The sequence below is a fragment of the Heteronotia binoei genome, chromosome 9 (assembly GCF_032191835.1).
Source record: "Heteronotia binoei isolate CCM8104 ecotype False Entrance Well chromosome 9, APGP_CSIRO_Hbin_v1, whole genome shotgun sequence".
In the NCBI taxonomy this organism is placed as follows: domain Eukaryota; kingdom Metazoa; phylum Chordata; class Lepidosauria; order Squamata; family Gekkonidae; genus Heteronotia; species Heteronotia binoei.
The window spans coordinates 111,116,722-111,142,990 of NC_083231.1; the positions used below are offsets into that span (position 1 = coordinate 111,116,722).

General features: G+C 47.9%; 1 protein-coding gene across 1 annotated transcript in view; it reads left to right on the forward strand.

The window, feature by feature from the left end:
• The window catches only part of SLC4A4 (solute carrier family 4 member 4), a 287,851-nt gene that overhangs the window by 216,027 nt on the left and 45,555 nt on the right, over positions 1–26,269 (forward strand). The window contains exons 14-18 of the mRNA XM_060247411.1: positions 1,890–1,927; positions 7,001–7,189; positions 12,484–12,597; positions 14,366–14,527; positions 19,348–19,526. Of these exons, the coding sequence (XP_060103394.1) occupies positions 1,890–1,927; positions 7,001–7,189; positions 12,484–12,597; positions 14,366–14,527; positions 19,348–19,526 (682 nt within the window). The remainder of the gene's footprint in view (positions 1–1,889; positions 1,928–7,000; positions 7,190–12,483; positions 12,598–14,365; positions 14,528–19,347; positions 19,527–26,269) is intronic.

Below are 26,269 nucleotides of genomic sequence, written 5' to 3' on the forward strand. Positions count from 1 at the left end.
TTTGAGTCATTTCTGCAAAACTGGTGGGAAGCTTTCTTCCCACGCAAAACAGCAGGAAACATCGATAGATTTGCTGTTGCTTTAATCGCAAGTCCAACCATTTACCTTTCCAGTGCATTATCCCTACATAGCCAGTTTGGTGTAGTGGTGAAGTGTGTGGACTCTTATCTGGGAGAACCGGGTTTGATTCCCCACTCCTCCACTTGCAGCTGCTGGAATGGCCTTGGGTCAGCCATAGCTCTGGCAGAGGTTGTCCTTGAAAGGGCAGCTGCTGGGGGAGCCCTCTCCAGCCCCACCCACCTCACAGGGTGTCTGTTGTGAGGGAGGAAGATAAAGGAGATTGTGAGCCGCTCTGAGACTCTTCGAAGTGGAGGGCGGGATATAAATCCAATATCTTCATCTACCTCGCAGGGTGACTGTTGTGGGGGAGGAAGGTAAAGGAAATTGTGAGCTGCTCTGAGACTCTTCGGAGTGGAGGGCGGGATATAAATCCAGTATCTTCATCTACCTCACAGGGTGACTGTTGTGGGGGAGGAAGGTAAAGGAGATTGTGAGCCACTCTGAGACTCTTTGGAGTGGAGGGTGGGATATAAATCCAATATCTTCATCTACCTCACAGGGTGTCTGTTGTGGGGGAGGAAGGGAAAGGAGATTGTGAGCCACTCTGAGACTCTTTGGAGTGGAGGGTGGGATATAAATCCAATATCTTCATCTACCTCACAGGGTGTCTGTTGTGGGGGAGGAAGGGAAAGGAGATTGTGAGCCACTCTGAGACTCTTTGGAGTGGAGGGTGGGATATAAATCCAATATCTTCATCTACCTCACAGGGTGTCTGTTGTGGGGGGGGGGAAGGTAAAGGAGATTGTGAGCGGCTCTGAGACTCTTTGGAGTGGAGGGTGGGATATAAATCCAATATCTTCTTCTTCTTCTAATAAACGGATAACGTGATGAAAAGTAAGCAGTCCTGATCTTGTAACGTAGATAAAAACGTACTTTGGGCTCCAGGCCCCTGATCATCCTCGTTGCTCTCCTCTGCACCCGCTCCATTCTGTTCGCATCCTTCTTGAAATGAAGCCTCCAGAAGTGCACATAGTACTCCAGGAGATAAGCAATGTAGGTTTTCTTACAAAGCATGGCCTCTTGTTTTTGAAACTTGCAGATAATTCAAAAGCATCTGTCGTGCTTGTTCAGTGCCTGAAGCTAAGGAAGTTAAGGATTTTGAGTTAAGAGAGCCAGTTTGGTGTAGTGGTTAAGTGTAGTGCTTAAGGCCTTGGGTCAGCCATAGCTCTGGCAGAGGTTGTCCCTTGAAAGGGCAGCTGCTGTGAGGGCCCTCTCAGCCCCACCCACCTCACAGGGTGTCTGTTGTTGGGGAGAAGACATAGGAGATTGTAAGCTGCTCTCAGTCTCTGATTCAGAGAGACGGGCGGGGTTATAAATCTGCTCTTCTTCTTCTTCTTCTGCAGACCCAGGGTGGCCAAACTTACTTAATGTAAGAGCCACATAGAATAAATGTCAGATGTTTGAGAGCCATAAGACATGAGCATCAGATGTTTGAGAGCTGCAAGACAAGGAAGGAAGGAAAATAGATGAGTGGGTGAGAGGGAGATGGAAAGATAGCAACTTTAACTTTAAATGCCTTCTTCAAGCCAGCTGACAGGGCGATGGGGGGCTTCGAGAGCCACACAATATGTGTGAAAGAGCCACATGTGGCTCCCCAAACCACAGTTTGGCCACCCCGGCACAGACTCTTACCTGGGAGACCTTGTACGTTCCTTTTTAAATTGCTGCTGATTTTCGCTGTCCTATAAGCGATGCTTTCAACACTCTGCATTTCCCCCCTCTTGTCTGTTGCAGTTAATAAGCTCTTTCATCAATGACACTGCTCGCAGCAACAATGAACTGGCGTGCAAGTAACTTAGCAGAGATGGTAAGCAAACCTGGGCAGAAGAACTGAACCCTTGAAATGTTTGTGTGCCTGCAGTTGCTCTTCCTGCCATCACTTCGGTGTTTTGCGATTCACTTGCTCTATTGTTTTTAACTGGTGTTATCAAACTGAGATTCGCTGAATAGAATTATGTCATTGGTTTCTTTTCTTTCTTAGAAAATGCTAAGCGGAAAGGCGTGCACTTTCATTCAGTTATTTTTTTTGCATCATGTAAAAACTCAAAAAAGCGCTAATGAATAAGTTTTTCTGCAACAGCTTTTAGTTGCCCTTTGAAGGAAGAAATGCACAAAGAGAATGAGACATTACAAATACTTTGAGTTGGGGCTTTTTTTGTTACAGGAACGTCTTTAAGAACATAAGAGAAGCCATGTTGGATCAGGCCAGTGGGCCCATCCAGTCCCAACACTCTGTGTCTCATGAGAACATCAGAGAAGCCATGTTGGATCAGGCCAGTGACCCATCCAGTCCAACACTCTGGTGTCTCATGAGAACATAAGAGAAGCCATGTTGGATCAGGCCAGTGGCCCATCCAGTCCAACACTCTGTGTCACATAAGAGAAGCCATGTTGGATCAGGCCAGTGGCCCATCCAGTCCAACACTCTGTGTCACAGAAGAACAAAAGAGAAGCCATGTTGGATCAGGCCAGTGGCCCATCCAGTCCAACACTCTGTGTCCTCATGAGAACATCAGAGAAGCCATGTTGGATCAGGCCAGTGGCCCATCCAGTCCAACACTCTGTGTCACAGAAGAACATAAGAGAGCCCATGTTGGATCAGGCCAGTGGCCCATCCAGTCCAACACTCTGTGTCACTGAAGAACATAAGAGAAGCCATGTTGGATCAGACCAGTGGCCCATCCAGTCCAACACTCTGTGTCACACAGTGGCCAAAAAAAATTATACACACACACACACACACTGTGACTAATAACCACTGATGGACCTCTGCTCATATTTTTATCTAACCCCCTCTTGAAGCTGGCTATGCTATGAAGCTGTCTTTGCATATTAGGCCACGCCACTTGATGTAACGAATCCTCCTGGAACTTACAGGGCTCTTCTTACGGGGCCTACTGTAAGCTCTTGGAGGATTGGCTACATCAGGGGTGTGTGGCCTGATATGCAAAGGAGCTCTTGCTACCAAAAAATGCCCTGCATTGAATTGATGGGAGGAATGTGGGAGATGTGAGTTGACAAGGAGGATCCGTTGCGAGGGGCAGGAAGAGAATCCTGGTCTGATTGTTTTGAGCAGGGGTGGAATTCTAAGCAGGAGCTCCTTTGCATATTAGGCCACACACCCCTGATGTATCCAGTTCTTCAAGAGCTTACAAAAAAGAGCCTTGTAAGCTCCTGGAGGATTGGCTATATCAGGTGGTGTGGCCTACTATGCAAAGGAGCTCCCGCTAGAATCCCAGCCCTGGTTTTGAGCAAAACAAAAGTAACTCATCCAGGGTATGGCATATGCAGCAGATAGGCTCACTTCCCTTGCTCTTAAGCCACCTGCAAGCTGTGCAGATGGTTCCATTTATTTCACACGGCCCTTAAGAATGGGAAGAATCACCTATTAGACATTGTGCTGGACAGCTCGGCGATGGAAGGGAAATGTGCTGAGTATTGCAATGTGTGATGACAAAGAGCCATCGCCGCAGGGACGCTTCACATAGCTGACAGCCTCTTGCGCTGGCGATGGCACGCTCATCCGTTCTGAAGGCAGCAGTCTCTGCCTCCCCCAGCCTGGCTTTCAAGGGTCAGGATTGGTCTTTGTTTTCCCTTTGTCATCAGAGCATGCATTCTCTCAGCCCTTCTTTCTCTAGCCCAGGGGTCCCCACCGTGTTGCCTGGGAGCACTGTGGCACCAACAATCCATTTTCTGTTGCCCGTCAAGTGTTTCTAGGAAGTGGGTGAGGCCAGGTGGGGCTTTTGCCAAACAAGGGTTCTGATTGGGCACTGGAAATTTGACCGGCTGTTCAGATTTTTGAAAATATTGCTTCGGCAGCAGCTGCCTGTGGTGAAAGAAGCAGACCGGACCCGCTTTCTGCATCTGGCTGTATTTATTCTTCGCTTCACCCGTGCCCTCTCCAGAATCTTCCGCCGGTCCCCGTGTCCCATCCTAGCCCCCTTTATATCCCCTCAGCCAACACCTGGCCCTCAAAGGGCTAACGCCTCTTCCCCCAAACTATCAAACTGCCACTCTAGCACAAGGATCTGTACTATGTGAATGAAAGAAAGCTGCAGCAGCCATTGTGTGGCTGGCTCCGCCTCCCACAGCAGCCATTTTGGGACAGTAATTTTGTAGCTGCACCTGCCACACTGCGGTAGAATTCCAAAGGTGCACACAGGTGCAAAACTTGGGAGATTCTCACTTTAGCCTGCCCCATTGTCCCCGTTCCCTCCTTCTGTTACCCATCTCATTACAATTTACGCTTAAGTAACGAGGAAGAACAGGAAACAGTGCTATTAACCACAGTGTATCATTGGAGCTCTCTGTCTGGGGCAGTGATGCTCTGTATTCTGGGTGCTTGGGGGGGGCACAGTGGGAGGGCTTCTAGTGTCCTGGCCCCACTGGTGGACCTTCTGATGGCACCTGGGTTTTTGGCCACTGTGTGACACAGAGTGTTGGACTGGATGGGCATTGGCCTGACCCAACATGGCTTCTCTTATGTTTCTTATGTGACACAGAGTGTTGGACTGGATGGGCCCATTGGCCTGATCCAACATGGCTTCTCTTATGTTCTTATGTGACACAGAGTGTTGGACTGGATGGGCCATTGGCCTGATCCAACATGGCTTCTCTTGTGTTCTTATGTGATACAGAGTGTTGGACTGGATGGGCCACTGGCCTGATCCAACATGGCTTCTCTTATGTGACACAGAGTGTTGGACTGGATGGGCCACTGGCCTGATCCAACATGGCTTCTCTTATGTGACATAGAATGTTGGACTGGATGGGCCATTGGCCTGATCCAACATGGCTTCTCTTATGTTCTTATGTGATACAGAGTGTTGGACTGGATGGGCCACTGGCTGATCCAACATGGCTTCTCTTATGTGACACAGAGTGTTGGACTGGATGGGCCACTGGCCTGATCCAACATGGCTTCTCTTATGTGACATAGAATGTTGGACTGGATGGGCCATTGGCCTGATCCAACATGGCTTCTCTTATGTTCTTATGTGATACAGAGTGTTGGACTGGATGGGGCCCATTGGCCTGATCCAACATGGCTTCTCTTATGTGACACAGAGTGTTGGACTGGATGGGCCACTGGCCTGATCCAACATGGCTTCTCTTGTGTGACATAGAATGTTGGACTGGATGGGCCATTGGCCTGATCCAACACGGCTTCTCTTGTGTTCTTAGGAAAGCAAGGGAAGACCCTTGCTTTCCTGTTTTCCCCTGTTCCTTAAATGTAAATTGTAAGATCATTGAGGCGAGAGCCTCCTTAAAGCACCAAATGCATAGATGGGCTTTCAGGGCTCATGACTGGATCTTAATGCCTGATATTATAATCCTTATGGCATTTCCCAATGAACTAGTGCCTTGAAGTATTCACTTTGCATAGTGCTAGTCAGCATGAACTTATTTACATATTAGGCCACACCCCCTAAGCTTGGCTGTTGTTTCTCTAAAATTACAAGCTGCTCGGGTTCTTTAAAGCATTAGCCCCCCCACCAACCTTTTGGGCACCAGGGACCAGTTATGTGGAAGACAGTTTTCTACCCGGACCCGGTGGGGGCACTAGGGCTTTTGTCTCCCCAGACTGCCCCCATGCCCCACACCCCGTCCCTGCCCCCACCATGGGGGTCTTTAAATGAGGAGCAGGTGAAGGTCACTGCCCTGCTGCCCCTTCGACCACCTGGGACCTGTGTGAATGAAAGAGGCAGTGCTTCAGAGTGAGGCTGTGCTATATCTTTCATTCGCCTGGGATCCGGGTAAGGCTGAAAGGGGCAGTGCAGTGCCTCTGCCTCATCCTGCGGTCCAGTTGCTAACAGGGCCACGGACCGGTACTGGTCCACGGCCTGGGGGTTGGGGACCCCTGCTTTAAAGCCCAAATCCTTTCAGGTAATGCTGCCTCTTTCATGTGAGCCACAGCCCTAGAATGATTTATCTGAAAGCAAAAACTCCTGCTTGAAATTCAATCAGAAACTTATCATTGACTGATGGTTTCTATAGTCTTATATAAGCACCAAGAATGCAGAGCATGATTGCACCAGACAGAGTTCCCAACAATAGTTCAGAATGATTAAAGGTTTGGAACACTTTCCCTATGAAGAAAGGTTGAAACGCTTGGGGCTCTTTAGCTTGGAGAAACGTCGACTTTGAGGTGACATGATAGAGGTTTACAAGATTATGCATGGGATGGAGAAAGTAGAGAAAGAAGTACTTTTCTCCCTTTCTCACAATACAAGAACTCGTGGGCATTCGATGAAATTGCTGAGCAGAAAGGTTAAACCGGATAAAAGTAAGTACTTCTTCACCCCAAAGGGGTGATTAACATGTGGAATTCACTGCCACAGGAAGTGGTGGCGGTTACAAGCTTAGACAGATTCAAGAGGGGGGTTAGATAAAAATATGAGCAGAGGTCCATCATTGGCTATTAGCCACAGTTTGTGTGTTTGTGTGTGTGTGTGCGTGTGTGTGTGTATATATATATATATATATATATATATATATATATAATTTTTTTGGCTATTGTGTGACACAGAGTGTTGGACTGGATGGGCCATTGGCCTGATCCAACATGGCTCTTCTCTTATGTTCTCAATACGCTGTGGCTAATAGCCACAGATGGACCTCTGCTCCAGATGCTTATCCAATCCCCTCTCGAAGCTGTCGATGCTTGCAGCCGCCACCACCTCCTACGGCAGTGAATTCCATGTGTTACTCACTCTTTGGGGTGAACAAGTACTTCAGCATAGGCAATGTGTCTTTGTTTTCAGCAATGACTTCAGCATAGGCAATGTGTCTTTGTTTTCAGCAATGACTTCAGCATAGGGCAATGTGTCTTTGTTTTCAGCAATGACCTTACTGACCACCACGTTGACTTTCTTGACAGCACAACGGCACGATCGACTGGTCCTCTCTGTCCACGAAGGAGTGTCTGAAATACAAAGGCAACTTGGGTGGAAACAACTGCCGTTATGTTCCTGACATCACCCTCATGTCTTGTATCCTGTTTTTGGGCACCTACACCTGCTCCATGGCCTTGAAGAAATTCAAGACCAGTCGCTATTTCCCGACCACTGTAAGTATCTCCGATTCTTGCCTTGTGGTGGGATTTTCTTTTTTTTTTTAGCACCTACAACGTGCCTAGTGGAGGTTTTCAGTTTAGAAAAGGGAGGAAAGGAGCAATGACATAAAATTATGTATGTTATTGAGGAAATGGAGATAATACTAGAACAGGGGTGACTCAACTTGCTTAACGTAAGAGCCGCAGAGAATAAATGTCAGATGTTTGAGAGCCACAAGACGTGAACGTCAGATGTTTGAGAGCCACAAAGGGAGGTGTCACGACTCAGAGGGCTCTTACCAAATTGCTGCCACCACTCTGGGTTAAGGGTTCCCCTTGAGAAGGCCCAGAGTTCCCTCCCAAGGCCTTCAGGCCTCCCTTAGCTAGGCCAAATAATGGGGGTGAGGACCAGGCAGAGTGAACAACAACAAAAGGGTTTAAACATTCCAGTGCAACATAAATTAACAAGGTGCATAAAACAGTAAAAGGGTGAAGGGAAAATAAACAAATGCCCTAACGCATCTATCTCACAGTCCCTACTCTTACCAGCATTTACCCCCCAGGGGTAAGGGTCTTTCCCCTGCTTCCAGCTCTCCAGACTACAGCCTGCTTCCAGCTAAGCCTTCCAGGGAAAGAACACCCACTTCCTGGGCTTGGCCTTTACATAATCTCTTTCCAGGCCCCACCCCTCTCTGTGCCTGTTTCCCTCCAAACCCCTTGCTACTCCATCAGAGGGGCAGAGGGGATCCTGGGAGATGTAGGCTTTCCCCAGTCACTCCTAAGCAGGCTTCCCTGGGGCCTGCAGTAGGTCCAGGATCATGACAGGAGGAAAGAAGGAAGGAAGGCAAATGGAGGGAGGGAGAGGTGGAAAGAAAAACAACTTTAACTAAATATGTTATCCAAGCCGCCAGCTGGCTTGGCTTGGAGAAGTAATTTAAAGAGAGAAAAGCTTTCTCCAAGCTGGCTGACAAGGCAGTGGAGGCTTCAAGAGCCACACAATATGTGTGAACAAGCCGCATGTGGATCCTGAGCCGTAGTTTGGCCACCCCTGTACTAGAATACGGCATGTCCAGTGAATAGTGGGCAGTAAATTCAGAAGCGACCGAACGAACTACTTTCACGCGCAGCAGAAAATTAATTTGTGGAGATCATGGTCTCTGGATGTAGCAGTGGCCACTGACTTAGATGGTGTTAAAAGGTAGGTACAGTCATGGAGGATAGGACCCCGAGTTGCTGTTTTTTTTTAAAGGTAAAGGTAGTCCCCCGTGCAAGCACCAAGTCATTACCGACCCATGGGGTGATGTCACATCATGACCGGTGTTCCCTCTAAGCTGCAGAGTCTTGTGAGCAAAAATTCTACTTTGCAAGCTACTGACAGAGCCCCGTGGCTCAGAGTGGTAAAGCTGCAGTACTGCAGTCCTAAGCTCTGCTCACAACCTGAGTTCGATCCCCGGTGGAAGCTGGGTTTTCAGGTAGCTGGCTCCAGGTTGACTCAGCCTTCCATCCTTCCGAGGTCGGTAAAATGAGTACCCAGCTTGCTGGGGGGGAAGCGTAGATGACTGGGGAAGGCAATGGCAAAGCACTCCGTAAAAAAGTCTGCCATGAAAACGTGAAAGCAACGTCACCCCAGAATTGGAAACGACTGGTGCTTGCACAGGGGACCCTTCCTTTACCTTTTTCAGCTACTGACATTAAAGTTATGAGCTACTGGCATTAGAGTTGTGAGCTACTGTATAAACTAGTGCACTCTGGGGTAATTCTTCCTGAGCTGAGCTAAGACAAAAATGTGTGAGCTGGAAGCTAAAAATCTGTGAGCTAGCTCATGCTAACTCAGCTTAGAGGGAACACTGATCATGAAGTTTTCTTGGCAGACTTTTTGTTATGGGGTGGTTTGCCACTGCCTTCCCCAGTCATCTACACTTTCCCCCCAGCAAGCTGGCTACTCATTTTACTGACCTCGGAAGGATGGAAGACTGAGTTAACCTTGAGCTGGCTACCTGAACCCAGCTTCTGCTAGGATCGAACTCAGGTCATGAGCAGAGCTTGGACTGCAGTACTGCAGCTGACCACACTGGTAATTGGGGGAGAGCTGTCCCAGAGGCACTCACTAGATTGTGGGGTGCCACAAAGGGCAGTCCTCTCTCCGATGTTATTTAACATCTACATGCGCCCCCTTGCCCATATTGCCTGGAGGTATGGGCTCGGGTGTCACCAATACGCAGATGACACCCAGCTCTATCTACTAATGGACGGTCGGCCTGACTGCGTCCCAGAAAATCTGGACCTAGCATTGCAAGCCATGGCAGGTTGGCTCAGGCTGAGTAGGTTGAAGCTGAATCCAACGAAGACGGAGGTCCTTTGCTTGGGTCGTGGTGCTTTAAGAGTAGAAATTCCCTTCCCAGTTTTTGACAGTGTTTCACCGAAAGCGGCGCACAGGGTCAAGAGCTTGGGGGTTCTACTGGAGCCTTCATTGTCAGTGGAGGCCCAGTTAGCGGCCACTGCCAAATCCGCGTTTTTCCATCTTAGACGGGCGAGGCAGTTGGCCCCCTTCCTGGAGTGTCATGACTTAGCAACGGTGATCCATGCAATGGTCACCTCGAGACTGGATTACTGTAATGCCCTCTACATGGGGCTGCCTTTGTGCCGAACCCGGAAGCTGCAGCTGGTGCAGAATGCGGCGGCTAGGCTGCTATTAGGGCTCCCGAAGTGGGAGCACATACAGCCAGGGCTGCTTGAGCTGCACTGGCTGCCAGTTGTATACCGGGTTCGTTACAAAGTGCTGGTCATTACCTTTAAAGCCCTATATGATCGAGGGTCTGCCTACCCTAGGGACCGTCTCTCCCCATATGGGCCCCAGAGAGTACTGAGATCAGGGGGAAAGAACTGGTTGACTATCCCTGGGCCGAAGGAGGCCAAATTGAAGAGCACACGAGAACGGGCCTTTTCGATCGTAGCTCCACACTGGTGGAATCGACTTCCGGATGAAGTGCGGGCCCTGCGGAGTCTTGATCAATTCCGTAGGGCCTGCAAGACTACTCTTTTTAAAATGGCCTTTGCTTAAATATAGACCGCAGATAGACCTGCTGTAGACATATCCAGCCACCAAACTCGCTGAGGAAAACATCTGAGATGTAGCACCGCAAATGTTAATTTTAATTGTAAACAATGGTTTTAAATATGATGGTTCTTATTTAATGAATTGTTTATCAAATTGTACTGATGTTTTGCTCTAAACTGAAATTTATATGTTGTGAGCCGCCCTGAGCCTGCTTCGGCGGGGAGGTAGGGATATAAATAGAATGTATTATTGTTGTTATTATTACTGCGCCACGGGGCTCCTTCTCAGTTGCTATTAGCTACACTGAACTCCTTCACAGGGATGTGTACCTGAAAAAACAATCAGTATTTTCAGATGTGGATTCCAGGAATGTGTTCTGTACCAGTATTCTGGAGCATTCCGGTTCCTGCATACTGTTTCGGGGTTCTGATTCGGCTTTTTTTCAGAGGTTGAAATTTTCCTCAGGGTCTGGAGTGGCAGAGCAGTAGCAGAAGCAGCGCAGCTCTCCAAAAAACCTCACCCTGAAATAGATTCAGGCTGTAGCCAGGCCTACTTGGTATCCTAAGTATCCTACTTAGAGCCAGTTTGGTGTAGTGGTTAAGTGTGCAGACTCTTATCTGGGAAAACTGGGTTTGATTCCCCACTCCTCCACATGCACCTGCTGGAATGGCCTTGGGTCAGCCATAGCTATCGCAGGCGTTGGCCTTGAAAGGGCAGCTTCTGTGAGAGCCATATCGGCCCCACCTACCACACAGGGTATCTATTGTGGGGGGGGGAAGATATAGGAGATTGTAAGCCACTCTGAGACTGATTCAGAGAGAAGGGCTGGGTATAAATCTGCAGTCGTCGTCTTCTTCTTTCCCCACTGTGCTCAGAGAGCCAAAAAGAGCTATGAGAGAATCACCGTGATTGGACAGATGGTTTGAGTACTCTCCCTACTGTGTGATCGCATTGCCCAGAAGCCCTTCCCCTTTTCTCCTGTTGCCCTGGAAATCATTCAGATTGAAAATCTGGGAGCCTTAAAATGCAGGCCCCCCCCCCCCCCGACATTCCTGTCAATATTTGGGACCTGTGACTTGAAGACATAAGAGCGTTATTTAATTATTATGAAAAATGAAGTGTCCTGTAGTTATTTAACATCATCATATTCTAGTAATCATGCAGATATTGTGAATGTGTGATGAATGTCCACTGCTCTCGTAAAGGGAGAAAAGCAAATTAAAAGTCCTGTTGCAAAAGGTCCCAGCCTTAACCTAGGCCATATAGAACAATCTGTGGCTAAGTATTTAATGAATGAATATCCCATAAACCTATTTTTTAATATATTACCAGGGCTTTTTGTAGCAGGAACTCCTTTGCATATTAGGCCCCACCCCCCTGATGTAGCCGATCCTCCAAGAGCTTACAGGGCTTTTCTTTACAGAGCCTACTGTAAGCTCCAAGGGGATTGGCTACAACAGGGAGGTGTTGCCTAATATGCAAAGGAGTTACTGCTAAAAAAAAAAGACTACATATTTAAACCCCGCCCTTCTCTCCGAATCAGAGTCTCAGAGCGGCTTACAATCTCCTATAGCTTCTTTCCCCACAACAGACACCCTGTGAGGTGGGTGGGGCTGAGAGAGAAGCTGCCCTTTCAAGGACAACTCCTGCGATAGCTATGGCTGACCCAAGGCCATTCCATCAGCTGCAAGTGGAGGAGCGGGGACTCAAACCCGGTTCTCCCAGATAAGAGTCCACACACTTAACCACTACACCAAACTGGCCCTTCCAAGGACAACCTCTGCCAGAGCTCTGACTGACCCAAGGCCATTCCAGCAGGTGCAAGTGGAGGAGTGGGGAATCAAACCCGGTTCTCCCAGATAAGAATCCGCACACTTAACCACTACACCAAACTGGCCCTTCCAAGGACAACCTCTGCCAGAGCTATGGCTAACCCAAGGCCATTCCATCAGCTGCAAGTGGAGGAGCGGGGACTCAAACCCGGTTCTCCCAGATAAGAGTCCGCACACTTAACCACTACCCCAAACTGGCTCACCAAAAAAAGCCCTGTATATTACCTAAAGTACACAAAGTGGGGTAGACCACCTCCAGGACGTCCTATAATTTCTGGATGCAATTTGGTTTTAGATCCTGTTACTAAATACTTAGATCATTTTCCTGCAGCCCTTCATTATGCAGGCTCCTTCTTATATTAAAGATACTGTAAAGTTCTGACAATAGTCTAATGTCAATTAATTTTTTTCCCCCCCAGGCACGGAAGCTGATCAGCGACTTCGCCATCATCCTTTCCATTCTGATATTCTGTGGGATCGATGCCCTGGTAGGTGTAGATACACCCAAACTCATTGTGCCAAGTGAATTCAAGGTACGTTGATGGACTTTTTTCTTTATCAGCTCAGCATCTACCTTAAAATGCTTTCTGAAATCGAATTGTCATAATAAAACCTTACTCCCGTCATATTTTTTTAAAATTACTTTCTCCTTGAGAGCCAGTTTGGTGTAGTGGTTAAGTGCGCGGACTCTTATCTGGGAGAACTGGGTTTGAGTCCCCACTCCTCCACTTGCAGCTGCTGGAATGGCCTTGGGCCAGCCATAGCTCTCGCAAGCATTGTCCTTGAAAGGGCAGCTTCTCTCTCAGCCCCATCCACCACACAGGGTATCTGTTGTAGTGGAAGAAATTACAGGAGATTGTAAGCCACTTTGAGACTCTGATTCAGAGAGAAGGGTGGGGTATAAATCTCTGTTTGTTGTCTTCTTCTTCGTCGTCGTCTTTGTCTTTGTTTTTGTCGTTGTCTTCACTGCTGTGGCATGATGATTTCCATCTGTCTGCTTTATATGTTTGGGTTATTTTCCCTTTTTTGTGGGGAAAAATATTAGAAAGTTTGTCAAATCTTAGAGTTCGTCGAATCTCAGAGGGTGGGGTATAAGTCTGTGGTCTTCTTCTTCACCACAGTGGCATGAAGATTCCCATCTTTCTGCTTTATACGTTCTGGTTATTTCCCCCTTTTTTTGTGGGGAAAAATATTAGCAAGTTTGTCAAACCTTAGAGTTCAGCAAAATTCTCTCAGGGGCTTTGAACAATGGAGCCCTGAAGCAAGTACCTTTGGGGGGTGGGAGTTTAAGAAAGAAGGAGGACAACAAAATTTAGAGCTTTTGGAGCACCGCTTCCGTGAGCTCCTGCTCAAAATGAGGCCTGCCTGTCTCACCCGTTATCAGTATTCATGCTTGCCTGGAAAGAAGAGCGTGCTGCTCTTCTGTGCTATTAGTGCCGTTCTGCCATGCTGTTCTGTTACGTCGTCTTGCTGGACCATCCTGTTGTGCTTTACTAAATGTTGTAACTGGGTTTTATTACGATTGAAATTTTATTGTGATTTTATTACTATTTATGTTGTACTCCACTCTGAGCCCCCAAACGGGGGAATCGGCGGAATATAAATTAATAATAGTTGTAGTTGAAGTAGTAGCAATAACGATAATGATGATCGTTAACAGCACAATTTTAACAGAAAGGAAGAAGGCATTTTCATCCACCAATCTTGGTACCCAGCTCTGCAAAACACCCTACAGACTATAAATTGCAGAAAGTCACAGAACAACCAGCACATTCCACAGAACAATCAGCACGGTCAACAACCAACCATCTTCCTTATCTTCACACCCCTTCCAACCCTCCCAGCAATTAACACAGAACAATGGTCACATTCGACAGCCAGTTTCCTTATCACTACCCTTCCAGGAAGCCCCACCAAACAACGGGCACATCCACAAATCAATTGCCCTTTCACCACACCCTCTCCAGCCTAGAAATAGCAGCTCTCCAGCAGCCCTGGCCCCACTCAATGCACAGCAGCCAAGAAGGTCAGAGCGCCTGCTCCGGCTTCAACGCCACTGAGGATGTTCTCCGCAGCCGAGAACGAAACGTCTGGAAGAAAAACTTTCTCCAGTAGAACACGGCACTTGAGCCCGAAAGATTCTACAAACCCTAATGATAATGATGATGATGATGATGCATTTTAGAATAGGAGGAACGTAGCTTCAGAGAGCCTTTCATTGTCGCCGTTGCAGTTGGGTCTGCTTTGTCCTGGGGTTAAGTTTTGCAAGTGATGCCCATGTCCATCTCTTTGTCCATCCAGCCAACGAGCCCCCACAGAGGCTGGATTGTCCCGCCGTTCGGAGGGAACCCCTGGTGGGTGTACCTTGCGGCAGCCATCCCTGCGCTGCTGGTGACCATTCTCATCTTCATGGACCAGCAGATCACAGCTGTCATCGTAAACCGAAAAGAGCACAAACTCAAGGTTGGTTGAGACGTTCAAGGTGGGTTAGGTACACTGGAGTCGGTTGCGATGCATTATGCTGAAAGAGGGATGGGGGCGGCTCGTGGGCCTTGACTATAGAGATGGTGATGGAGTTTCAAGAACCACGGGGCTGTTTTCGAATCTTTGGGGTTTCGAGGAACGTGTTAAAATGGTCTGACCATGAGATGTGGTCCTCAGTATCAGTTTGTCGGCTAAAACAAAGATATTCAGGGTTGGATTGTAGTTTCAGGTGCATAGCTATGTTGATCTCCAACCAGGGCTTTTTTTGTAGCAGGAACTCCTTTGCATATTTAGACCACACCCTCCTGATGTAACCACTATTCTCAATTTCTTAAGGGCAGCGGAGTGTCTTTTTACTCAGGATTCCTTGCTCGGAAAAATTTTTCCACAAAGCATCCCTGTTTTTGTCAAAGTTGTCTGTGTGTATGGTGTGTGAGCATGGGAGAGGGGGAGAGCTTTTGAAAAGTTTTTCAGGTTCACGCTTTGATGTTATTTGGCTCGCAGAACATATTGTATTTATTAAATCAGTCCCTTTTTAACACGGCATTCGCCCCCCGCCCCGCCCTTCGATTTAGACAGGGAGATGCGTGAAAGAAGAAGCTCTGTGAGTTTTATAACAAGAATGGTGTCATGACGGAAGCGTTTGCTTCATTTACAGCGTAATGCTACGCATAGTTACCCCTTTCGAGGTCCATTGACTTCAGTGGATTTAGAAGGCTGAACTCTGCTTAGGATCAAACTGTTAGTACCAGAGCAAACAGTTTCCTGCTGAGATCTGAAGGGAGTTGGTTTTTTTTTAAATATTCTGCCATGCTTTGTTTGAATTAAGACTGTGCTGTGGAACTCGGTTTTTTCCTTGGTTCGATGCTGCTGTAAAGGGCTGAACTGATGACAGGCGGCAGCGATGTTGGCTTTACCGCAGATCTGCCCAGTTCACACATGAGGAGAGGTGAGGGTGGAGGGTCTGAACTGGATATCAGAAGGAAGGCGTCTGTGAGGGGAACTGAAATGAGGAACCAGCTTGCTGGGGGTAAAGTGTAGATGACTGGGGAAGGCAATGACAAACCACCCCATAAAAGTCTGCCAAGGAAACGTCGTGATGTGATGTCACCCCTTGAGTCGGTAGCAACTGGGTGACGCAGGGGACTGACCACCTTTACCTTTTTAAAAGGATGGCCCTGCTGGCCAAATAGAAATGACCTGGAATCATAGAGTTGGAAGGGACCTCCAAGGTCATCTAGTCCAACCCCCTGCACCGTGCAGGAAACTCACAAACACCTCCCCCTAAACTCACAGGATCTTCCTTGCTGTCAGAGGGCCATCCAGCCTCTGTTTAAAAACCTCCAAGGAAGGAGATGAACCCTGATGAACTGAGGGGATCATGCAGTATAAGGCAGCTTTATCTGTCCTTTTCTAGAGCAGGGGTCACTATGGAAATGTGGGGGGAGGGAGGATATTTGTGGATTTCTTGCAGTATTCAGAGGGCTGGCTAGATGACCCTTGAAGTGCCTTCCAGCTCTGTGTTTCTGTGTTTGCACATAGATGGTGGGCACATTTATTTTATATATAAAATGTTTACCCACAAATTGAAATATTTACAGAACGAGGCCCATAAATTAAAATATTGATTTGAAAATCTCGTCTTAAAAACTCTTGAAACCAACCAGCCGCACCTTATTAAAATATCTCAAACCAGAGCTAGAATAAATAAATGCAGAAGTGTAAAAACAAAAATTAAAACAGGAACTGATTAACCTGGAGTGACATATTAACATAGGAAGTTGTGTCGTAACCCAAAGCAAAATGGTAGGTGCATTAAGTTACCAATATACAATGTAATTTTGAGTGCTAATGCATTAATTTGCTTTTTAAAGTATTTGCACTGCGTTGTAAATTGTATGATGATCTTCGTGTTGTTTTTTAAACCTTTTCTGCTACCTTTAGAGGGTTGATCTGAAGTGCGAAATCATTGAATCTGTAGCAAAATTTCTTTTGTCCATAGATTCTATTGCAGTCCACTTGGATTTGTGCTGTACCAATAAAGGTTGCATGATGCTAGATCTGGCAATCTAACTTTTCCAAAGTTATTTCTGGCCTTTGTGCTTACGAAATGAATCATTTTTGAAGCTGCCATTCCTTTCACTTTGGGAAGACCTGAATATTCTCCCATGTCTTTCTTGTACACTGAAAAGTGAAGACACAGATAGCGGTTGAGCTGTGTTCCTCACCTCATAGTGTCATGTCACACCATCGCTACGTCCTCTGCACCTGTGCATCTTCTCAAGTAGGCTTGGCTTACGTGAACTGCTTATCGAGTTTTCGAAGCGTTGAGTGATATATGTTTATTCATATGCGGACTCGTTCTTTGCCAAATGCAAAAAGAAATTGTGGCTTACTTTAAATTAGAGTTGCCAGCCACTGGCAAGGGATGGGCGTTTCTTTTTGCCAAATCCAGATTGAGAAACTCTTGGAAATTTGGGAATGGAGCCAGAGGAGGACAAGGACCTTGGGCGGGGGGGCAGGGGTACAATGCCAGAAAGTCCACCCTCCAAAGCATCCCTTTTCTCCAGGGGAGCTGATCTCTGTAGTCTGGAGATGAGCTGTAATTCTGGGGGATCCCCAGATCCCACCTGGAGGTTGGTATCCCTACTTCATCGTCATAGTTCATCATCATAGTTTATTACAGTCTCAAAGCCAGGATACCGTGTAAACATAATAAAAGGTAAAGGTAGCCACCTGTGTAAGCACCAGTCGTTTCCGACTTTGGGGTGACGTTGCTTTCACAACGTTTTCACAGCAGACTTTTTACGGGGTGGTTTGCCATTGCCTCCCCCAGTCATCTACACTCCCCCCCCCCCCAGCAAGCTGGGTACTCCTTTTACCGAAAGGTCGTGAGCGGAAGGATGGAAGGCTGAGTCAACCTCAGGCCAGCTACCTGAACCAACTTTCAGATGTGAGCAGAGAGTTCATATCACAGTACTGCAGTACTGCTGCTTTACCACTCTGCGCCACGCGGCCGCTGAAGGAAAGGAAGGAAAGGTCCCCTGTGCAAGCACCAGTCGTTTCCGACTCTGGGGTGACGTTGCTTTCACAGCGTTTTCACAGCAGACTTTTTTATGTGGTGGTTTGCCATTGCCTTCCCCAGTCATCGAAACTCTCCCCCAGCAAGCTGGGTATTCATTTTACCGACCTCGAAGGATGGAAGGCTGAGTCAACCTTGAGCAGGCTACCTGAACCCAGCTTCTGCTGGGATCGAACTCAGGTCGTGAGCAGAGAGCTTGGACTGCAGTACTGCAGCTTTACCGCTCTGCTGGAGAAGTAAACACAGACATAATATACCAAGTAAAAATCTAAGTTTAAGAACCTTTAAAATGCAAATCCCGCAGTCTAAGAATTGGTGCACAGAACTCAGCGCCTGTATATGTAATCTCTGGATTCCTATCTGATAAGAGCCAATAAAGTCTTGCTTCGTTTGTATTGATATAACCAGGTGTCCTATCAACTAATGGAGTAATAATTCTAAAATGAGCCTCCCTATAATACGGGCAACTGAAAAACATACGACTTCCCTACATACAACCCTACTTCAAATATAATCTTAGAGCGGCTCTAGGGATAGGGGTCAAGGTTGATGGCACAGAATCTGGCCAGATGGTGCTGTCCACGGCTGTGAAGCTCTGTTTTTAAATTGTTTTAATGTTGTGTTTGTATGTTGGCTTGAATGGCTTTGAAGCAAAGATATTAGTTGGTATGTTTTGATTTGTTTGTCTCCTCTGTGGAAACACCATGTTCAGTCCAAATGTGTCACCGACTCTCCTGGGCTGAATTCCGGATAGACCCGCTGTGTGGCCGTAAGAGAGCAGAAAGGTGTGGCAAAAATACTTGTCAAATTAAATAATAAGCACTCCGTTTTCCTCCCTTTCTGCTTTGAAGAAAGCTGCTGGTTATCATATGGATCAGGGGTGGCCAAAACTGGCTCAGGAGCCACATGTGGCTCTTCCACACATATGTGTGGCTCTCAGAAGTCCCCACTGCCCCGTCGGCCAGCTTGGAAAAGGCATGTAAAGTCTCTTTAAATCACTTTGCAAAGCCAGCTGGAGGCCTAGAGAATGCATTTAAAGTTAAAGTTGCTTTCTTTCCACTCTCCCTCCCCCCTTCTTCCCGCCATCTATTTGCTCTCCTTCCTTCCTTGTGGCTCTTGAACATCTGATGTTCATATCTTGGAGACCCAGTTTGGTGTAGTGGTTAAGTGTGCGGACTCTGATCTGGGAGAACCAGGTTTGATTCCCCACTCCTCCGCTTGCACCTGCTAGCATGGCCTTGGGTCGGCCATAGCTCTGGCAGAGGTTGTCCTTGAAAGGGCAGCTGCTGTGAGAGCCCTCTCCAGCCCCACCCACCTCACAGGGTGTCTGTTGTGGGGGAGGAAGGTAAAGGAGATTGTGAGCCGCTCTGAGACTCTTCGGAGTGGAGGGAGGGATATAAATCCAATATCTTCATCTTCTTCTTCTTGTGGGCCTCAAACATCTGACATTTATTCTGTGTGACTCTTAGGTTATGCAAGTTCGGCCACCCCTAATCTGGATCCTCTCCAAAGCATCCATTTTCTCCAGAGAAAGTGATCTCTGCTGTGTGGAGATGAGCTGTAATTCTGGGGGGTCCCCAGGTCCCACCTGGAGGCTGGCATCCCGACTTTTAAATATAGTTGTAGAAGGACTCTAGGGATAGGGGTCAAGGTTGATGGCACAGAATCTGACCAGCTAATGCCATCCACTCTGTTTTTCTCCGTTCCTGCTTTGCAGAAAGGTGCTGGTTATCATCTGGATCTCTTCTGGGTGGCCATTTTGATGATCATATGTTCCTTCATGGGCCTTCCCTGGTACGTTGCTGCTACTGTGATCTCCATCGCGCACATTGACAGCTTGAAGATGGAGACGGAGACATCGGCGCCAGGAGAGCAGCCCAAATTCCTGGGAGTCAGGTATGCCCACGCAGCCAGTTCATAATGCTAGGCAAACAAGGATAAGGACATAAGAGAAGCCATGTTGGATCAGGCCAATGGCCCCTCCAGTCCAACTCTCTGTGTCACATAAGAACAGAAGAGAAGCCATATTGGATCAGGCCAATGGCCCATCCAATCCAACACTCTGTGTCACATAAGAACATAAGAGAAGCCATGCTGGATTAGGCCAGTGGCCCATCCAGTCCAACACTCTGTGTCACATAAGAACAGAAGAGAAGCTATGCTGGATCAGGCCAATGGCCCATCCAGTCCAACACTCTGTGTCACATAAGAGAAGCCATGTTGGATCAGGCCAGTGGCCCATCCAGTCCAACACTCTGTTTCACATAAGAACATAAGAGAAGCCATGCTGGATTAGGCCAATGGCCCATCCAGTCCAACACTCTGTGTCACATAAGAACAGAAGAGAAGCCATGCTGAATCAGGCCAATGGCCCATCCAGTCCAACACTCTGTGTCACATAAGAGAAGCCATGTTGGATCAGGCCAGTGGCCCCTCCAGTCCAACACTCTATGTCACATAAGAGAAGCCATATTGGATCAGGCCAATGGCCCATCCAGTCCAACACTCTGTGTCACATAAGAACATAAGAGAAGCCATGTTGGATCAGGCCAGTGGCCCATCCAGTCCAACACTCTGTGTCACATAAGAACATAAGAGAAGCCATGTTGGATCAGGCCAGTGGCCCATCCAGTCCGACACTCTGTGTCACATAAGAACATCAGAGAAGCCATGTTGGATCAGGCCAGTGGCCCATCCAGTCCAACACTCTGTGTCACATAAGAACATAAGAGAAGCCATGTTGGATCAGGCCAGTGGCCCATCCAGTCCGACACTCTGTGTCACATAAGAACATCAGAGAAGCCATGTTGGATCAGGCCAGTGGCCCATCCAGTCCAACACTCTGTGTCATATAAGAACAGCAGAGAAGCCATGTTGGATCAGGCCAGTGGCCCATCCAGTCCAACACTCTGTGTCACACCGGCATGACTCAGGGGGGTATTACCAATTGCTGCCACCACTCTGGGTAAAGGGTTCCCCCTGAGAAGGCCCAGAGTTCCCTTCCAAGCCCTTCAGGCCTCTTGTAGCTTAGGCCAAATAACAGTCGTGAGGACCAGGCAGAGTGAACAACAAAAAGGTTTATTTTAAAGTCAGTGCAATATAAACAACCAAGGTGCAGAAAACAGTAAAAGGGTGAAGGGAAAAATAAACAAAAGTCCTAATGTGTCTGAACTTACAGTCCCTAAACTGCTAACCAGCAGTCACCCCTTCCCTTGGGTGAGGCAGCTTTCCCCTGCTCAGCCTTCCAGGGAATGAACACCCAGTTCTTGGGCTTGGCCTTTATATTGTCTTCCCAGGTCCCACCCCTCTCTGAGCCTGTTTCCCTCCAGACCCTTTGCTACCCAATCAGAGGGACAGAGGGGACCCTGAGAGATGTAGGCTTTTCCCAGTAACTCCTAAGCAGGCTTTCCTGGGGCCTGCAGGCCTCGCTAGGCCCAGGATAGGGTTGCCAAGTCCAATTTAAGAAATATCTGGGGACTTTGGGGGTGGAGCCAGGAAACATAAGGGGTGGAGCCAAGATCAAGGCTGTGACAAGCATAATTGAACTCCAAAGGGAGTTCTGGCCATCACATTTAAAGGGGTGGCACACCTTTTCAATGCCTTCCTTCCATAGGAAATAATGAAGGATAGGGGCACCTTCTTTTGGGGCTCATAGAATTGGACCCCCTGGTTTTGAAACTTGGGGGATATTTTGGGGAGAGGTACTAGATTATGTACTGAAAATTTGGTGCCTCTACTTCAAAAAACAACCCCCCCAGAGCCCCAGATACCCACAGATCAATTCTCCATTATTTTCTATGGGAATAAATCTCCATAGGGAATAACAGATTTCCCAGCAGACATTTCCCTCCCCTCCCCCCGCTTTCTGACGACCCTGAAGCCGGGGGGAGGACCTCCAAACCGGGGGATCCCCTGCCCCCACCTGGGGATTGGCAACCCTAGCCCAGGATCATGACACACACAGTGACCAAAAAAACCCAAGTGCCATCAGGAGGTCTACCAATGGGGCCAGGACACTAGAAGCCGTCCCACAGTTGCCCCTCCCAAGCACCAAGAATACGGAGCGTCACTGCCCTAGACAGAGAGTTCCAACAATAAGATGTGGCTAATAGCCACTGATGGACCTCTGCTCCATACGCTTATCCAATCCCCTCTTGAAGCTGGCTATGCTTGTAGCCACCGCCACCCCCTGACAAGGTATCAAGACAGGAACTTTTTATAGGGCAGAAGTCAAGATCTGGGTCTCCTGTAGAGATAGGGCATGACAAGGGCAAAGCTAGTAAAGTGCCCGTGTGGTGCAGCAATTTAAATTGTTGGGCTAGGATCTGGGAGCCCCAGGTTCGAATTCTGTGCCATGGAAGCCTGCTGGGGGACCTTGGGCGAATCACGCACTCTCAGCCTAACCTACATCACAGGGCCATTGTGAGGATGAAGTGGAGGACAGGGGAAAGATGTTAGCGGCTTTGAGTTCCCATAAGGGAGAAGTAAAAAGAAGTAAAGAAACTGGAGAGAGACTCAAGATTGTCAGCAAATAAAGCCCTGTTGAAGTCGGTACCAAGAGGAAGGTTCAGTTTGGAGCGTACGCAAGGGAGATGCTGACTGATGAAGTCCATTGTAAAAGAGAAGGAGAGTAGAGTCTTATGCCCCACTTTTCTCTGCCCTAAGGAGCCTCACAGCAGCTTACAATTGCCTTCCCTTCTTCTTCCCACAACAAGTACCTTGTGAGGCAGGTGGGGCTGAGAGAGCTCTGAGGCAACTGTGACTGACCCAAGGGCACCCGGCTGGCTTGATGTGGAGAAGGAACGGGGAGATCAAACCCAGCTCTCCTGATTAGAGTCCACCCCTCTTAACCATTACACCACGCTGGCTTCATGTTTTCAGTCAGCAGAGAAGCCATCATGCTAGGAAAAGAGGAAGACCCCACAGGAAGTGGATGGAAGACGCCACAAGAGCCCTCAGTGTGCAAGACCTGAGCAAGGCTGTTAACACTAGGATGTTTAAAAGCAGGTACTTCTTCACCCAGTTCTGGTCACCGCACCTCAAAAAATGATATTATAGCATTGGAAAAAAGTGCAACTAGAATGATTAAAGGGTTGGGACACTTTCCCTGTGAAGAAAGGTTAAAACACTTGGGACTCTTTAGCTTGGAGAAACGTGAACTGCGGAGTGACATGATAGAGGTTTCTAAGATTCTGCATGGGACGGAGAAAGTAGAGAAAGAAGTATTTTTCTCCCTTTCTCACAATACGAGAACTCGTGGGCATTCAATGGAATTGCTGAGCAGTCAGGTTAGAACTGATAAAAGGAAGTACTTCTTCACCCAAAGGGTAATTAACACGTGGAATTCACTGCCACAGGAGGTGGCGGCGGCTACAAGCATAGATAGCTTCAAGAGGGGATTGGATAAACATGTGGAGCAGAGGTCCATCAGTGGCCATTAGCCACAGTGGGGCAATGATGCTCTGTATTCTTGGGTGCTTGGGGGGAGCACAGTGGGAGGGCTTCTAGCCCCACTGTTGGACCTCCTGATGGTACTTGGGGTTTTTTGGCCACTGTGTGACACAGAGTGTTGGACTGGATGGGCCGTTGGCCTGATCCAACATGGCTTCTCTTATGTTCTTATGTCATTCTTTCATAGGGTCTTCATAATTCAAAAAGCAAAGCATTTGACACACACACAAGCAAGGCTGGTTCTCTGTTACCTGGCCCAACACAAGGCTTAGTTCACACAGCCACTTTGAGGTCCAAGGCATGGCTTCGGTGTCTTAACTGCTCTAGCTACCCATGCACAGAACTGCTCCAACCTCAGGTTAACTCTGAAGGAATGCCAGAAACTCCAGCATACACCTGGGAACTCTGGTGTAAACTCCACCTTAAGTTGAACGGTGCCGTGGATTTTTACAGTTGATTATATTATTGTGACTGGGCTTTAATAACTGTTAACATTTGAAATGTTGAATTATTTATTACTGCTGTGACCCGCCCTGAGTCCACTTGGGAGGGAGGGCAGGGCTAGAAGCCAAATAAATGAATAAATCAATTCAGTGGAAGAAATTCAATAAATAACGTTTCTTGGGCTGGCTGTCGATCTAAGGCAAGCCTGTTTCTTTCTCTGCTTGGATTGAAAGAAGGCGAACAAGTCCATTGGCTTGTGAAGGCTTATGCCACAATAAATTTCTTAGTCTTCAAGGTGCTGTGGGAGCCAGCTTGGTGTAGTGGTTAAGTGTGTGGACCCTAATCTGGGAGAACTGGGTTTGATTCCGCACTCCCAGGGCTCTTTTTCTAGCAGGACCTCCTCTGCATATTAGGCCACGCCCCCCCCGATGTAGCCAATCCTCCAAGAGTTTACAGTAGGCCCTGTAAGAAGAGCCCTCTAAGCTCTTGGAGGATTGGCTACATCAGGGGGCCGTGGCCTAATAGGCAGAGGAGCTCCTGCTAGAAAAAGAGCCCTGCACCACTGCTCTTCTACATGCAGCTGCTGGGAGACCTTGAGTCAGTCACAGCCCTCTCAGAGCTGTTCTCTCAAGAGCAGCTCTCTCAGCCCCATTTACCTCACAGGATTTCTGCTGTGGGAGAGAAAGGGAAAGGAAGATATTAAGGCACTCCAGGATTCCCTTTGAAAGGTGGGATATAAATCTAATCATCTCCTCCTGACAGCTTCCTCTCTAGAATTTATTCTGGGGTGTTAGCTGTGTTAGCCGTGCTGTGGTTCTGCCCACGGTGAAGAACAGGGAGGAGAGGAAAGCGGGGACAGATATTAAGAGCTGTGCTAAAAGAGGCAACGACATTTGGTGGAGCGCTTAAGGATCTTCTGCAGTCCAAAAAAGGGCACCGGGACGGACAGTCTATGAAAAAACCCTGCCATGCACGCTGAGGGGGGGCGGTATTTTGGGTGAAAGCTGTGTGCATTCATGCAGCTGTGGCTCTAGCAATCTTGTGAGAGGGAGGGCTCATGACTGGAAGATTTATTCCCACCCTTGATACTCCAAAAGAGACTCGCGTGTGAGTGAAGGATGCCACCAAGTTCTGTGACATGTGTGAGAGAAGCATGCCAGCAAGTTCTGTGACGTGTCATGTGTGACAGTGCATAAGCCGTGGGCTGGTTTTTATTTGAAGTGTGAATTGCCTGATGTGTCTGCAAGCAGATTTTCGAAAGCAGCTACATGCACTCAGGAGTGAGATGCTTGGCCTGGTTTCTCCACTGGCCTTCTGAGATTCTGGATTCTTCTTAAAGTTAGAACGCGGGAACGTGGCATACAATTGTGAGCATTGCACGAGCTGTTATATATTGAAGTGGTTGGTTATGGATTTCATTGTGCGTCAGCGACGGAAGTTGGAGAGGTGTGAGATTGGGTATATGTGATACACAGGGCTTTTTTTTATAGCAGGAACTCTTTTGCATATTCAACATCTAAAACGTTAACAGTTATTAAAACCCAGAGAGCCAGTTTGGTGTGGTGGTTAAGTGCGCGGGCTCTTAGTTGGGAGAACCGAGTTTGATTCCCCACTCCTCCGCTTGCAGCTGCTGGAATGGACTTGGGTCAGCCATAGCTCTCGCAGGAGTCGTCCTTGAAAGGGCAGCTGCTGTGAGAACCCTCTCAGCCCCACCCACCTCACAGGGTGTCTGTTGTGGGGGGGGGGGGGAAGATATAGGAGATTGTAAGCCACTCTGAGTCTCTGAAATTCAGAGTGGAGGGTGGGATATAAATCCAATATCATCATCTTCTTATCATATTAGGCCACACACCCCTGATGTAGCCAGTCCTCCAAAGGCTCTTAGTACAGGGCCTACTGTAAGCTCCAGGAGGATTGGCTGCATCAGGGGTGTGTGGCCTAATATGCCAAGGAGTTCCTGCTACAAACACACTCAGCTTGCAGGATGCGTTTATATAGGATTGTCAACTCCAGTTTGGGAGATTTGTGGGTGGAGTCTAGGGAGGGTGGAGTTTGGGGAGGGGCCTCAGCCGGGCATAACGGCATAGACTCCACCCTCCAAAGCAGCCATTTTCTCCAGGGGAACTGATCATGGTCACCTGGAGTTGCGATTAGCAAGCCCAGTTTTGTAGTCTCCTATGGCTCCTGGTTGGAAATGAAAATTTCATTGCAAAAGGTTTTCTAGCCCTCAGGACTGCAGCGGGGAAGGGCTTCGATCCAGGGCCCTGCAAGCGCTCATGCAGTTCCGCAGGGCCTGTAAGACGGCACTCTTCCACCTGGCGTTCGCAAGCTAGATTGTGAGCCACTACAGTTCTCAGGAAACAGCTGGATCACCTCTTGCGAGCTGCCCTAGAGCAGCAACAGAAAGGACCTTTAAGGCCCATCTGCAGAGAATACAGACTTTGAAATTAAGATCATAGCACCAATGTTAACTTTTTTCTGTGTTTTAACTGTTTTTATGGTTTTATGTTCATTATATGTTTTATACCCATGCATGACGATGTAAGCCGCCCTGAGCCCGCTTCGGCAGGGAGGGCAGGATATAAATGGAATAAAACAAATAAATAAACCAACACTGGAGAGTTCTGACTGTCACAAGATCTCTCCCTTGCTCCCTTTTCTCCCAGTTTTTCCTGGGGGGGGGGGGAGAGAAATCTGTGTGAATTAATAGCCATGTGGATTGAGAGACTGCATTGGGGAAGGCA